The sequence below is a fragment of the Desmodus rotundus genome, chromosome 3 (genome assembly GCF_022682495.2).
Source record: "Desmodus rotundus isolate HL8 chromosome 3, HLdesRot8A.1, whole genome shotgun sequence".
NCBI lineage: Eukaryota > Metazoa > Chordata > Mammalia > Chiroptera > Phyllostomidae > Desmodus > Desmodus rotundus.
Window position 1 is genome coordinate 50372725 of NC_071389.1, and position 15993 is coordinate 50388717.

The 15993-nt window shown below is 34.4% G+C and overlaps 1 protein-coding gene across 1 annotated transcript in view; it reads right to left on the reverse strand.

The window, feature by feature from the left end:
* Nucleotides 1-11011: 11011 nt before the first annotated feature.
* The window catches only part of NEGR1 (neuronal growth regulator 1), an 837263-nt gene continuing 832281 nt past the window's right edge, over nucleotides 11012-15993 (reverse strand). Inside the window, exon 7 of the mRNA XM_024565484.4 lies at nucleotides 11012-14858. Within this exon, the coding sequence (XP_024421252.1) occupies nucleotides 14734-14858 (125 nt within the window). The 3' untranslated portion in view covers nucleotides 11012-14733. The remainder of the gene's footprint in view (nucleotides 14859-15993) is intronic.

Here is a 15993-nt window from a genome sequence, read left to right on the forward strand (position 1 = left end):
AAGTACACAAACCACGGGGATTTGGGGGTTGAAAGGGATGGAATATGGCTGTCACTACACTTCTAAAAACTGGGAATAAAATTTAAATAGCTTTGGAGAATCCAGTGGCCTATGGCAAGTATCAGATCGAGGGTGCAACATTCTCAGTGAAGCAGGAATCAGACTTCCAAAGCTTCTACGGCCCCAAAGGAGGTCCTGATCTCCCACATCGGCTGCAGGTGTGGTGATAGAGACCTCAGGTGTTTCCGCAGAGTGAAGGAAGTGTCCACGGAGAAAAATGGATAAGGAAGATGTTCTCCAAAATTAAACTCAGAGGCTAATGAAGAAATATCTCCCTCCTCATGTATAAGGATCCTTTAAAATGTCTGTGTTGCAGGATTTCATAAATCCTTACCATAGTCGCTTTATACATTTTTTTTTTCTGAATGAAGCTTCTTTGTAGTTATTTTTTGTGACCTTTGTAAATTGGGTATGTGTATGTTTTGACAATAAAGAATGAAAATATGTTGATTTCCACTCACAGGGTTGTCAATTCAAAAGGAGCCACATTTAGATTTAGTGGAGAATTTTTACAACACCAGAAGTTACTGAACTTCTAGCTGGGTACAGTGACTGGACGGGACTCTAGGGAAGTGAAAGAATGAGTTCTATATGTGAGAACAAAATTAAAGCAAATATTTAGTGACTATAAGAAAAGACTGCAGCAGAAACTGACTAAATTAACAAAAGTCATTTCCTCTTTCTCTTTGGTAGACGTTTTCTAACCTTTCTCGACATGGTTTGGGGCCAGAAGTCTAAGTGCTAGCTGATGAATGCATAGATGGTATATGCCATGTCTAAGCCCAGCTCATAAAAACTTCCCAGATGCTTTCCTATTCTTCCTCTTCTTCTGCCTTGCTGTTGGTATTGAATGCCCGAGCTGACTGTAGAAGCCATGTTTTGAAGATGACAGAGGCTTTGTCAGCTTTGGTCCTTGAATACCTGTATAGAGGAAAGTACCCCTCACCTCAACCATGCTGGTATATGGCTTTCGCATAGATGAAAAATAAACTTCAATTGAGATAAGTCACTGAGATTTTAATATCTATTTGTTACGTAAGTTTGGCTAGCTAAAAAAATACTAGTCAAAGTATATAGCTTTTAAAATCTCACTGAAATAGTATTTTTTTAAGGTTAAGAAATCCATGTAACATGGATTGCTGATGTTATGTGGATTATTGCAGTAACATGGCATATTGCTGATCTTAATTGAGACTGTGTTTGAAATTGTAAAATGTTGTGTTATGTTATTATCTCAGCAACTAAACAACTGTTCTGTTTTCAATAGTATCACTTTTATAGGCATGGAAATCCAAGAGAATCATTTTTAAATATTCCAAAGAAAATGCTTTGTATGACTTTTTGGAAGAAAATAGAACATGAAGTTGCAAAAATCCCAATATTACATACAACATCCACCACATATTTGTATATTAGCAAGCTCTTCAGTAGAGTGAATAATTCCAATTAGAAACATCAAGACAAATAAAATAAGTCTGTGACCAAGGTTAAAATTGGCTTTGTTTTTAGGAAAAATAGAAGAAAAATTGGGAAACATTCTTTCATGGGAAAACACTGGCATCCATTAAGGTCAGCTTCAGATCTGCCACCACCTCAAAAATGCAGCTGGAATACTAATCTGGGAAGAAATCAGTGGAGATTTTGGGGCAGGGATCCATGCCTTGATTTATTGCTCCTTTCTTCCTCCTGGTTGAAAAGGCCTCTGATCTGGCAAGATTCACACTGCTGTTTTAGTAATTTCCTCAGAACACAGGGGAGTAAATACTCAGTATTGATACTGATTTCTATAATCCTGAATTCCTATGTTGTATATTATTCACTTATTTAACAACTATTATGTGTCAGGTACAGCTTCTAAATATTAAAGATATAGCAGTGAACAAAATATTAAAAAAAAATCTCTACTATTGCCCTGGCTGGTGTGGCTCAGTGGATTGAGTGCTGGCCTGTGAACCAAAGGGTCACCAGTTTGATTCTCAGTGAGGCCACGTGCCTGGGTTGCAGGCCAGGACCCCAGTAGGGGATGCTTGGGAGGCAACCACACATTGATGTTTCTCTCCCTCTTTTTCTCCCTCCCTTCCCCTCTGTCTAAAAATAAATAATTAAAATCTAAAAAAATAAAAACTCTACTATCATGGAACATATTCTGATGGGAAAGACATCAATTTTAAAAGATAAATGGCTAAATAATAATGTTAGTGAAAAATGCTAATGACGAAAGAGAGAGACAAAGAGGAAATACAAATGATTGGGAGAGAAACGAAAATTTTATAAAGAAGAAGATTTCAATGAATAGGTAAAATCTGAGGAAAGACCTAAAGGAAGGTATAGACCTTTCCACACTAATGTGCAGGCAAGTTCATTCCAAGCAGAAGGAAGAGCAAGTGTAAATACCTGAATTGGGAACGTAGTTGACATGTGTAAAGAGTAGTAAGGAGTCTTGTGAGACTGGAGTCAAATGTATGTAGAGGATGAATTGTAGGGGGATATTGATTGCAATTTACAATCAGCCTGAAACTCATACTGCAAGATCAAGCTGTACTGTCACCTTTTCTGTGAGGTCTTTTTTGCCTTCTTCATACAATTAATTGCTGTGTCTTCTGTGCACCGCAGACACTTCATAAATATACCTGCAATATTTGTGTTGTAATACTGTGTTGCAATATTTGCAGAATTTGTGTTGTAACCGCTTATGTTTCCAATTCTTTCCTTACGTTCTGGGTCCCTCATTCTTATGTAACAACACAGAGTTTTAGTAAAAGTGTGCACTCAGTAAATGTGTGGTGAATGAATGAATATCAAATTGTAAGTCGGTCTAAATGATATAGGGTAATGCAAAAAGGATTAAGGATTACCAACAAATACAGGATTCTCATTAACTTTTTTGAAGATCTAAAGCCTGGTAGGTTAGGGAAATAATGACACCTGTTTCTCTGATTGTAGCCATACATTGTCATGTTTATTATGAAATAAAGGACCTAAAAAATAATTGATAGTGAATGTGCCATGCGACTATTATGCTTTTATATTTTTATGTTTTTAGATTATCAAATTCAAAACTTTTTCTCATTTTTTAAAAAGATTTTATTTATTTTTGTAGAGAAGGGGAGGGAGGGAGAAAGAAAGGGAGGGAAAGGTTAATGTGAGAGAGAAACATTATCAGTTGCCTTTTAAATGTATCTAGACCTGGGACTAACCTTCAACCCAGGCATGGGCCCTGAGCTGGAATCGAACCCATGACTTTTGCCTTTATGGGATGATGCCCAACCAACTGAGCCACACAGGTCAGGGCTCTTTTTCTCATTACTAATATTATTCAATTTATTGCATTAGTACCTTCTTAGGTAACATAAGTAAAATTTTCATCTGAGACAGAAATCTGGAATTTGTTTCAAAGACTTTTTAAAAATGTCCATGCCATGAGAACTTTATCAGTGTTCAAACTAACATTACTATAATTTCAATTTAAAAGAGAGACAGTTGATTTAATTTGGAATTCTAGGCTGTTCTGTGAAGCTGTGTTCCCAAGAGTGATTAGTTTTGATATAAATTTTTAATACAACTCTTTTACAGTTTGCTCTCACGCACAATCCTGTTTGAAGCATTGAATTAGAGTACAAGAAAAATTCCTGTTAAAACTAAAATATTAAATGTGTGTATAAAATCTTCTGTGCTTTATACTTTAAACATATAATTTTCATGAAAGCAAAACAACTCCTAAGAAACCTGCCACTTGAACTGTGCACTGAAAGTGTATCAATTTGAAATAATATTCGAATTCTTTCCTAACACATTAGACAAATATTTTGAGTGAGGAAGACTTTCTGTCTGTTTGTTTTGATTGTTGTTTTTAAAAAGAAAATTAAGCAAAGAAATTGCTTGCTCATATTTTTCCCTATAGGAAATGTCCATCTTGAGGAAATAAAAGTTATACTTACTATGTATCTATCTATCTATCAATCATCTATCATCTATCAATCCATCTATATATCTAAATCTATCTCCCCAAACTGAACTTTTAGTTGTTATGAAATATTGACTTTAGAATTTATATCAAATCCCTTGTACTTTTCAAGACTACATCAAATAAAATATAAAATTCTGATGAATTTTTAAATACATCCATTTTAACGAGTAGCTGAAGAACTTTGGTGTAGAAGACCCTAAGTATGCAGGCATAATTGAATCTTTTTCTCAAATTATAGTTTAAATAGAGAATCTTTGATAAATTAGAATGACCGTAAGTGAATAATAGCTTTCCATGTAGGATTATTTTTATCCTCACCTGTTTTCAGGCATGTGTAATGGATAATTTTCATATTTTGGCTAACATATCTGAACACCGCGCCTCCTTGGAAATATCTCCTGTGAATGGATCTTAGTGGAAGAAAGGGCCCTACCTCCTGAGTGTAGAACTAAGGTGGTGTAGATATTTCATGCATTTGTCAGCTTAGTTCTTGAGTATATAAGCTTAGGTATGGCCATCTGCTTGGGGCTTTGGATCATGGGCAAGTGACGCAGACATGGGAACAGTTAGAAATTACTGAGGGTAGCAGCAGCAGAGCTGAGATTCTAATGGAGGTGACAGAGGTCCTGAAGGTAGAGTCTTTCCCTGTGGCGTGATCTTATCTGTGTGTTTGGCTGCTTATTGGCTGCATTTCCTGTTTTGGTGTCTCCTGTTCCCCACGTTTTCCATCATTCTGAGAGCTACCCAGATTTCTTCCAATGAATTCCTTTTCTCCTTAAGTTAGCCAGTCTGTCTTTGTTGTCTACAATCAAAACAGAGAGTAGGACATGTGAATGAACTGATAGCATAGATTTATGCAACACTGAAGCCCCTTATAATAAAGTTTTATTTTAATTTGTTTTGAAAAGCATTTTTTCAATTTTTCTGGTAGCCTGGCAGTAAGAGTTAAATTATCAAGGCTCTGAGGATTTCTTTTATACAAACATCACCAGATATTTATACCTGACAGTTATAGATCTGAATTTATTTCATTGTGAATATTTATGAAGTGGTGACCTACTCAGACTCAGATGTTATTTTCTTACTGAACAGTTTTAGCAATTGCCTAAGAGAATTCATTATTAACAAAGCCACAGAGAAATGGAAGTTTTATCTCTTTTATTATGTTATGTGATGAAATGGAATATTGTCGTATTTTCTTGAGAAAGGGGTATGATACATTGCTGTCAAAATGTAATTTTAGATGAATAACAATTAAACTTTAAGCAAGAGGAATGACAACTTGGAAAATATAGAATAGCAAGTTTTATTCACATCACTGTATTTACTAATTATACATGTGGAAACTGAAGTCGCATTGCAAAAAGAGGACGATTTTTCATAATAGATCTAGGCAGCAGGGAGTCATACACATACACACATGAAGGAAGTCTTTCTTTGGTAACATTTGTTTATTTTTTTAAAGTAAATTCATAGCGGTGACATTGGTTAATAGGATTAGGTAGGTTCCAAGTGTACGTTTCCATGATACCTGGTCTGTATATTGCACTGTGTGCCCACCACCCAAAGTGAAATCATCTTCCATCACCATATATTGGACCCCCTTTACTCTTTACTGCCCTCACCCCCTTCCCTCTGGTACCACCATACTGTTGTCTTTGTCTGAGTTTCAGTTTTACATCCCACATATGAGTGAAATCATATAGTTCTTGACTTTTTCTGGCTGACTTATTTCATTTAGCATAATATTTTCAAGGTTCATCCATATTGTTGTAAATGGCAGTATTTCATCTCTTCTTATAGCTGAGCAGTATTCCATAGGTACCACATATTCTTTATTTAGTCATCTACTGAAGGATGCTTTGGTGGTTTCCATGTCTTGGCCACTGCGAATAGCACTGTAGTGCACATAGGGTTGCATACATCTTTGTGAATAAATGTTTTCACATTTTTCAGGTAGATAACCAGAAGACAGATTGCTGGGTCATATGGTAACCCTACTAACTTTTTGAGGAACCTCCAGACTGTTTTTCATAGTGGTTGTATCAGTTTACATTCCTACTATTTTTCCAGGAGAAAATATATACACAGTGTTAACATCTCATTTTCTCTCTCTCTTCCTCTCAATCTCTGCCCTCTCCTCCTTTTGCTCCCCCCCTCTCTTCTTCTTCTTCTGCATCTTTTTTCCCTTTCCCTCTCTCTTTTTTAGATTTAAGGTGAAGTTGTCTTCCTATAGAAAAGATTAGGGAAACAGATGCCTTTTTATTCCAGTTTGATGATAGTCTTTTAAACTCCAGGTTAATTTCACCAGGCAATTCCTTTCGGATGGCTCTTTGAAGGTTGCCTAGTTACACTTCACTGTTTGTGTGACTAAGTGAATGAGTAAGTGCAACATAAACTTTTCAAGTTACCTGACAATTGATAAGGTAAATGTCTTTTTAGTTTAAACTAAATTTAATTTTTAAAATATCCTAAATCAGCAGATGGCAGTTTTTTTGAAATGATACTAGCTGAGAATGTGACTCAGCATAAAAATGGATCACGATATTACTTGATAAAACAAAGACATACATTTGTCATATGTTAAACCGTAAAGATATTGTTAATATATTGTTAAAATTGTATTATCAGAGAAGTTTCTAAATATACACACTAGTTTACCTATAAATTAAAATTACATTTCCAGGAACAAAATTGTAAATTAAAAATACTAGTCTTTCTCTGTGTCACAATTTAAAGTTATTAAACAATGAGGTTTTTAGAAGCATAAACTAGTTTTTTATCTATCAATAGGAAAAATATATTTCTAGAAATAAATTTTATTCCAATTCTTTAAATAAAATCTGCTTCTGTCCATGTCAGCATTTAATATAGTTTCTATCCTCTGATTAATTAAACACAAGATGTTACTTATACTGAAATCTTATTAAATAAATCTTAAAAAGAAACTTTTGGCTGCACTGTTGTCATTTTTCTCCTTCTTCTTCTTCTTCTTTTTCCTCTTTCTCCTCCTCCTTCTTCTTCTTCATTTGGTTTTTTTTTTTTTTTTTTTTTTTTTGAATTATCCAGAATACCACATGGCTGGTTTGCAAGCTTATTTTCCAGGTCACAAAGAAAAATGTGATTTTGTGTTTGTGTGAGTATGCATTTTGTTTTAAAAGACATCAGCTTGAACAGTTTCAAATCTCTAGCAACAATTTCTTAAGGAGTATATCAAAAGAGCTATTGACCACATTGTTGCTTGGTCACTTGTCAAAACTTTGGTAGGGAGATGTCAGGTTTTGGGGCACCCAAAGTCAACATTTATGAAACTACTTAGAAAAATATGTAAGAGTTCTATGCATCCTATCAAGTGCTTTGGAACCATCAAGAAATGTTTGTTTTCTATTATCAGCATATTATAGTCTCCAAAGACTATTTTATAAGTCCATTAAAAAACTTTGGTCTCCAAATTTTCTCAGAATATCCCTTGTGCTTATAATACTTGTTTAAACACAGTTCAAAACTTCAGGAGGTATAAGTCTGGTGTGGCTAAGTGTAAAGTTAACTTTTTAAAAAATGTCCAAAGGTCAAAATTAATGAAGAAACTAGCAAATTTAAAGTTCCACTGAGGAATATACCAATGCTTTTAGCAATTCACTTGAAATGAATGAGGAAAACCACCCCTTTAACATTTTAAAGCTCTGAAAGCCTAATGAACCATGCTACCTCCTGTAGTTTCTACCAAACCAAAATCTGTGCGAGGCCTGGGCTCATCAGCATTAAGTGGAAACAGACCATTCAGTTCTTGTAAAAGCCTCTTGTAGTGTTTTTACCATTACCCTTATATTCGGTTGATGAAATATTGCTCTTTCAACTGTTACTTTATGTTTCTTATTGTTAATGTAAATGTGAAGTGTTAAAATCCCATAAGTTAAATGCCCCTCTCACCAAATGACAAAAACACTTTTCCTTTTAACGTGTCTAAGTATATTCATTTTTCAATGAAGTAGATTCTTGAAGCAAGTTGGTTCTTGTTATGTTTTGTTTACTTTTCCTTTGATATGTCCCAAGCTAAATAAGGAAGAAAATTAGTAATTAGAATATACAGAATGTAGACTATTAGATATATAGATAACTTGCGTTTTTTTCTCTGAGTCATTACAATAGAGGTTACCATATTATCAAAATATCAGTAATTCATTTAATTCAACTGCTTTTAAGAATTTTATGCCTCATAATTTTAGGGGAACATTTGTGTAACAGTGAAAAATCCATGAATTATTTAGATCACATCCTTCCAAGTTACCTGATTCTATTTCTACAAGGATTTTACCTTTCATTGCATTTGAGCTATTTTGTAAGTTGTAGATAAGTGATACTAAGGCAAAATGGACCAGGAGGAGGGGCGCAAAAGTAGATTTACAGTTGTTTGTATGGAAAATAATACAAGAATTAATAAGTAATAATACCAGAATAAACTCCATAGTCCCCACTCACAACTGTAAACCTACTTTTGCCCCACCCTGCGTCTTGTCTGGAGACACATAAATACATTCTGTTGGCTACAGATTCAACTGACCTCTTCCTTCTCTGGGAAAAACCCATTTTCCCCATTATCATATTAATTTCAATATTCTAAATCTATAAACATGTCTGTTATTTGGATTGTGCTTTTATCTGATTGTAACATCATACTCTTTTCTTCACTGAGGAATTATGTTACTTTTATATATATATATGAAAGTCACACTTTTAATTTTTTCAAACTAAAGCATTATGTCCACAAGGTTTGTATTATATTTGTATTTTGACAACAAAAAAGAATGTGTTTTCTTAGTTTGTATATAATTTAATTTCTAAAGTTAGAATCTCTCTCTTGTTCTCCTGCCCCAGCACAAGCAGATGTGCACATAATTAGTATTTTGACGTAAATTATCTCAAACATCACTCAAGATTTAAAATCAGTATTCTATTGTGAATTTTAAAAAATGAGAGCATGTATTCTGATCTCCATTTCCCTAAGAATTCTGTTGATTGCAGATGCCTGGCAAATAGTCTTAGTGGATTATCCAAAAGTTGGTAGGTCTTTTGCAAAATGCTCTGTTAGAAAGACATATGATTATGACAAGATCCTCCATTTGGTGTAATGGGTCTAACGTTACCAGGGCTCTATGTCCAAAGGCAATTGCATTGCATGTTTCATACCCCGAAAGTTTTAGATGAGACGTATAACATGATTTGCCTTTAAACCACATACGCTCTGGAGACATTGGAAAATGAAGGGATTAAAGAAAAAGTATATATATATATAAACAAAGTTACTTATATCTAAGTATAAATATGCTTATTGTTGTCTGTGAAGCTAGAGGTGTAATTGCATCCTTTTTCTGTTCCTAAGGAGGCTAATGGAAATAGAAACACATTGGTAGCATTTTGCATTGCACAGTTGTCTCAGATGTGCCACTCAGTAAAGTATAATCTTCAGCAAGTGACTTCAGATTTCTGAATCTCATTCCCATCATCAACATGTGGCAACAGTAGTAATGTTTTAACAGACTGTGAAAGTCAGTGTCTGCTAAAGCGCTTTGCCACTGTAAAATGTGAGGTGGGGATAGCTGTGATCCCTCAGGAGTCATTCTAGCTGCCACACCTGTCTCTGAGGTAAAGTGTGTTTCTTGGATTGAAGATGGGAGAGCTGCGTTAGCCTTAGTTAGATTGCAGGCAGAGCTTTAAGGGAGAAGACTGAAAAGTGTTCCTCCTTTCTCTCTCTCCAGGACAACTGAAAATTATTTATTTGACTCATTTGCCAATTTTTTCTCTTTCCACTAGAGATGTGGATTCCTGAATATTTTCAGTAAATTTGGAATTACTAGAATAAAGTGCGTGCGAATATGAGAGCACATGCATCTTGGGAAGTTCAGGGGGGATACATTGACTGGTGTTTGGATCAGCTTCCACTAACTTAAATGAATTATACTTGGAAATTTTCCCTTGAAATTCTTAAATTTCTACCTGACAGGCCAAAGCAAGCAACTCTTTTCCAAATACCTGACCTGCGGTGTTCGGAGAGAAAATAGCTCAGCCCCACGTGCTAGCCTGCAGGGTCTGAGACTTGATGCTTCTGCCTCCATGTCAGTGAATGAGTGCAGGGGGAAAGTCACAAAGAGAGAAATAAGGAGCCAGTGGGAAAACCAGGAGTTTATTAGTGTGTTTTCATTTTTATGGGAGGGAAGGGGTTTGGTAGATATGGTTTTCCCAGAAAAGCAATGATGCCCATATTTCAAAATAGCTTATTTCACCAAGGATGGATCTTTTTCATGGTTGGCTGATTTGTTTACATGTCACATTGTTCCTTTTTCTTTGGTTGACCATCAAAGATGGACAGATTTGGAGAAGAGAGCTTAAATCATTCATTTGGGGTGGCTCTGTAAATGTGAGCCACCCAAATGAATGATTTAAAATCACAATCTAATCTCTCTCAGACAAATCATGTTTTGCTTGGAAAGCAAAGATTTTAAGGAAACTGTATGAATGCTTTGAGGTGGAGAATATGCTCCCTGTTTTATACCCAGGTGTCTTATAAAATTGTGCTATCTGTATGAATCCTGTAGGCATTTGAGTTTTCAGATGCTTTGCTCATAAAACCAACAGGATTTTATTAGCAGTCTCTGTCACTAACTCTGCTGCTTTCAGCAGGTAAGAGTTCTAAATAATTAATAATAAAATCTTTCCAGAAAAGTTCTTTAGGCTAGGTGTAGTTCAGTTTGTCAACCTTTTGGAAATCAACAACAGAAAGGCTACCACATGGGGTACTTTCATACTGTGACACACCACGTTTTTACCTTGTGTTGCTCCGGAGTACCTGGACGGTGTAAGTGCGGTACAATGGGGGAAACGCAAAATAAAGAAGGGAATAGCAGAAGTATCTCTAAACTGTTACTTCATTTTTTCTCTTAGACTAATAGAGTTTCAAAATAAATCCAATACATCTTTTAATTGATAAACTGACTTTATATTCACCTATTGGAAACAGTACAACATATTTTACATCAGATTATGAAATATGGATGTTTTACTAAAAGACAGGAAGAGCTTTTTTCTGGTCTTTAAAGTAAATACATATTCAAAGGATCTTAAGGCATACCATTTATTCATATTCATATCTATTGAAATACTGTACATCCACATACTTCAATAAATAGTTAAAAACCTGACCTCTTTTTAAATCATTTCTGAATTCCAAAAAACAATTTTTATTGAAAAGATTAAATAGATAACTTTTGGCTGTGTCACAAAGCTAAGCACAATGGATAAATTAACAATTCAATAAGTTTGATCAATATAGATGATTGGCTTTGATAAATTTCTCAGAGTTTTCTGAGTGGACACATTGGGGTATTTATATATATATATATATATATCTTTTTTTTTGTCCTGAATTGTCTGGGTGATTTTCTCAGTTCTCCAGTCTACTTTCTAGATATAGTTTAAATGTTATGATGAAGCATTAATATTTCAGTTAAGTTTTAAACCCCCCAAAGTAGCTTAAAGTTTGACATTCACTCTCTCAAATCTTTTAAAGTCCCCCCAAATACACAATACTATAATTTGGGTAGTACTTTTCTTTATGTAATTGCTGCATAATAGGAACTTCATGGTGTAACAGGACTTATGTTTTGAATGGGATCACCGTAAAACATACACCCCTTGCGGTTAAAGCAAGAATGCAAATGAATTAACTATCCTAATATTCCGGTTCTTCTTCCCTCCCTCCCATTTTTCTTTCTGTCCTTCCTTCCTCCTTCCTTTCTTTCTCCCTCCCTCCCTCTTTCTAATTTTTCATCTCTCCCTCCCTCCCTTTTTTTCCCTTCCTTCCACCCCTATCTTTATCTCTTTCCCTTTTCTGCCTTTTTCTTTTCTTTCTCCTCTCCTTTTTTTAATTGCTTATTTTTCTTTCTTCTTTCTTTGAAAAACGATTTAGGGGCAACAGAAGGAATCCCACAATTGTAACTTGTGGAAATATAATGCTGAAATGAATATCTAGAAAAAAGTTATACATTAAAAAATAAATCAATTTCATAAAACTACTATTCTGAAATTGCAACAACCTTGTACAGTCAGGACTGATAAAATGAAGTAATCAGACGTTTCATATGTCCATAAATGTAAAATCATCTACTTGAACATTATATGCAATACATTCACACAAAAAAGCAAATACTGTAGCCTTATTTGAACAATATGGAACTCATAAATACTCATGATTTCACTCTGTCCAGGGGTCTAAGGACTAGGAATGCTGCTGTGATACAGAAAAACATAGTGAATACCTCCTCTATTTAAAAATGTCACTCAAGAACGTCTCTTCTAACATAAAGGCAAATACATATAGCTACTGAGCTATGACTGTACTTCTGTCACATTCTATGGTAATAACACCAGACTCCACGAATTCGGAATCATGACAACACTTTGAACTAATTATTTGGTTCATCCATAGTTTATATCTCAATTTACCTCACATTTACCCTACAAACCTTACAAAGAGGAGGTATTTTTAACTCTAGGAAAGCGATCACTGTATAATATGCATTCTTGATCTGTTTCTTTCTCCCAGTCAATGGTACTGATGGCTAACACTTTTGTGGTAGCACCACTATTTCTAGTAAGTAGATTGTTATGGAGTGTGCCACTTTAAAGCTGCAATACAAAATAATATTTTCTAATTTACTCACAAATTCCACAAAGAATTTTTTAAAAAGCAATCAATAATAATCAAAGTTGAAATGCCATATGTATTAAAAACATTTTAATACATCAGTCAAAATAATGTAATAAATTATTACAGTGTGTAAATTTAATAGCATAATGCCATATTATTGCCATTTTGTGAAAACATTTGTATATTTATGACTCCTCATTTAGGATTCCTTTTTTTTAATTAAAATAGATTTATGGTATACTTTGGGATTAAATTTTACTTGAAAGAAATTGCAATTTTCAAGTTACAGTATCTCTTTCCAAGCAAAATATTAGGTATCTTAAATATGTATAATTTTTGTGAAATTTCTTGTAACTAACTTTATTAGTAAGTTTGTGCAGAAGGGCACTGATTATTTGTGGAAATCCCTCTAAGTATAGTGAAATCAGGGTCTTTGTCAAAATTGTAAAATGATCTTCAAGGCTATGGTCTTTCTTTAATAAATAGTAAAACCATCAAACTATTCCTGTAATATAATACTTCCTAAAGTAACAGCATTTTTCTTCAAAAATGTAGCTTTCAGTCTTTATGATAGAAATTTAATATTCATGATAATTTAATAGTTAATGTATCTTAACATATTCTCATCACTGGTCTTGTCTTCATTTTATCATATCTTGTATATAGCACGCAAGAATAAACAAAGCGTGGTAATTTTCCTTGGGCCTTACTCGTTTGAACTGACGTGGCTATAAGGGAAAGATTTCATTATAGAATTGGTTATTTCAGGGATTTATATACTGCACACCAGCATGACGTATTTGTTACAATCTATTTTGGAAAATATTCATATAACATGTATTCCAAATTATCAGCTGAGTGATGTTTTCAGATGGAAAATATGCAAATTGCCCCTGTCCGCAGGAGCACCTTACCATACCAACGTACCTGCCACAGAACCAAATTAATCTGGAGTGCTCAGCAACTCATGTAACATCAGTTGATTGGACTTTTTTCTTTTCTGAAAAACTGTCTTAAAATTTTTGGCTTGGAATAGCGAAAGGAAAAGATGTTGGATTGCTAGGCAATCTCTTTGCTGGACTGTGTTGTCATTTTAAAGGGAATTATTTCCTAAAGTGGGTCTCACATTTAGCTACAACTAAAGAAATCACATGGTAAATTTACCTGTACTATGTTAAATTGTTTTTTTTTCCACAAAATTGAATTATTGTGGGGGAAAATTCTGAAACCCCACTCATAATGCAGAGGATTTTACAGTCCTATAGCTACTTTGCTCTTTAGAGATAGGATACAGTTAACTTTATCATTGGAGTTTATTTTTGCTCTCAATTGTAGGGTTTGGCAAGATGTTTTCATTAGTTGAAGACGAAGAGGGAAATATTATGTCATGAAGGCACACCCATGCTGAGCTTACAGGAAAGAGAAGCAGAGCTGCACAGCCAGTTAGATTACAAGGCTCATTCCTGAAACCTGAATATCATGCGAGCAGAAAAATCTAGATATGTGTTTACTTTGAAGAAATGATCTGAAGGCAATATTATTTGCTTTTTTATCAAAAGAGAAAAATGCATCTTTGTAAATATGGGTTGATTCGTATTGAAACAGGGAAATGAATGCTTGTATTGCAGCCTTAAAGAATCACATATTCACTGCAATATTCGTTTTGTAAACTACAGCCTGCAACCTAGCAGACCATGACTGAATGCTTTTGAAAAGTTGTAGATTACAAACATGAAATCACAATTAATATCCTCTAAAAGTAATTTCAGAGCCTTCACATCTTAAAAAAGGACAATGTGTACTGCTTCACAAGGTAATGTAGCTAATCAGAAAAAGAGTAGAATTAAAGTATTTACATAATGAGCAATTCTACAGAAGGCGATCATCCCCATGTAAGCACTGCTGATTATATCCCACGCTGCTTTTAACAAACTGTACCAGATTGGATCCAGCCATCAGCACTTTCAGAGAATTCTTAAAAGCCTTTTATGGGTCTTTAAATTCATTGTAGAATGGCATTCTTCAGGTAGAATATGCTGGTGAAAGAGGACAGTGTCAACACAAGGTACCAGCAGGAGAAAAGAATGTCGGCGCTCCCAGTAATTCCATACTGGGCTGTACTTGGAGCTGAAAAGAAAAGGAAAAGACTAAATCAAAATCTAATTTGTGTCTTTCAGGATCTTAAGAATAATCAAAAGGCAGCTGGGTATATGGGGCACTGGCATTGGAGTCAGACAGGTTTAGGTTCACATCTGGTTTTGCTCTATGACAATGTGGGGCCTATTTGACTAACATTTTGGAGCTTCATTTCTCTTAAGGGAAAAACAGAGATAACGTAATCCACTTGGCAGGGCTGCCGTGAGAATTAGGTATGAAGCTCATACAACACATGGCACTGGGCTGAACACAGGCTCAATACTTAATATATGCAGTTAACATTATTTCTCTTATATGCATAGTACATATTTGTATTAGTGAACAGTATTCATCCAGGCATATTCTTTAAACGTTATTTTTATTTGCATAAAATTGATGTATGACATTGTGTAGGTTTATGATGTACAATGATATTGATTTTATACTTTTATACATTGCAATATTATTACCACTATAGTGTTAGCTAACACCTCTATTACATCATGTAATTATCATTTCTTTCCTGTGATGGGAATACTTAAGATCTAGTCTCTTAGTAATTTTGAAGTTTATAATACAGTATTATTGACTACTATGCCTTCATTAAATACCCAGGACTTATTTATCTACTAGTTCCAAGTTTGTATCCTTAAACAATAAATTATAATAATTAATTATTATGTCCAATTCCCCCACCCTCCAGGATCTTAGTAAACATTCTACTCTCTGTTTTTCCAAGTTCAGCTTTTTTGGATTGAACCTATAAGTGACATTATACATATATATACATGCATATATTTGTGAATCTTTTGTTGGACAAATACTGTGATAAATGCTGTCGAAACAAACAAAAATCCTCTCTTCCAACATTTTTTGGAAGTGAGGAAAGATATGCAAAAAAAGTAATACAATCCTAGAAACACCAGAGTTGCATGTGCAAATTGCAGTGACACAGAAAATTGTGTATTTAAATCTGCCCCACCAAGGGAGGGAAGATTTAACAGAGAGCTTCACTAAAAAGTTCTCTACTAAAAAGTAGACTGTCATTTGGTTAGAGGAAAGAATATATTCAAAGGCATGAGGAGAGGAGAGAGCACAACATATATTCTATGATCTAAAAGTGGAT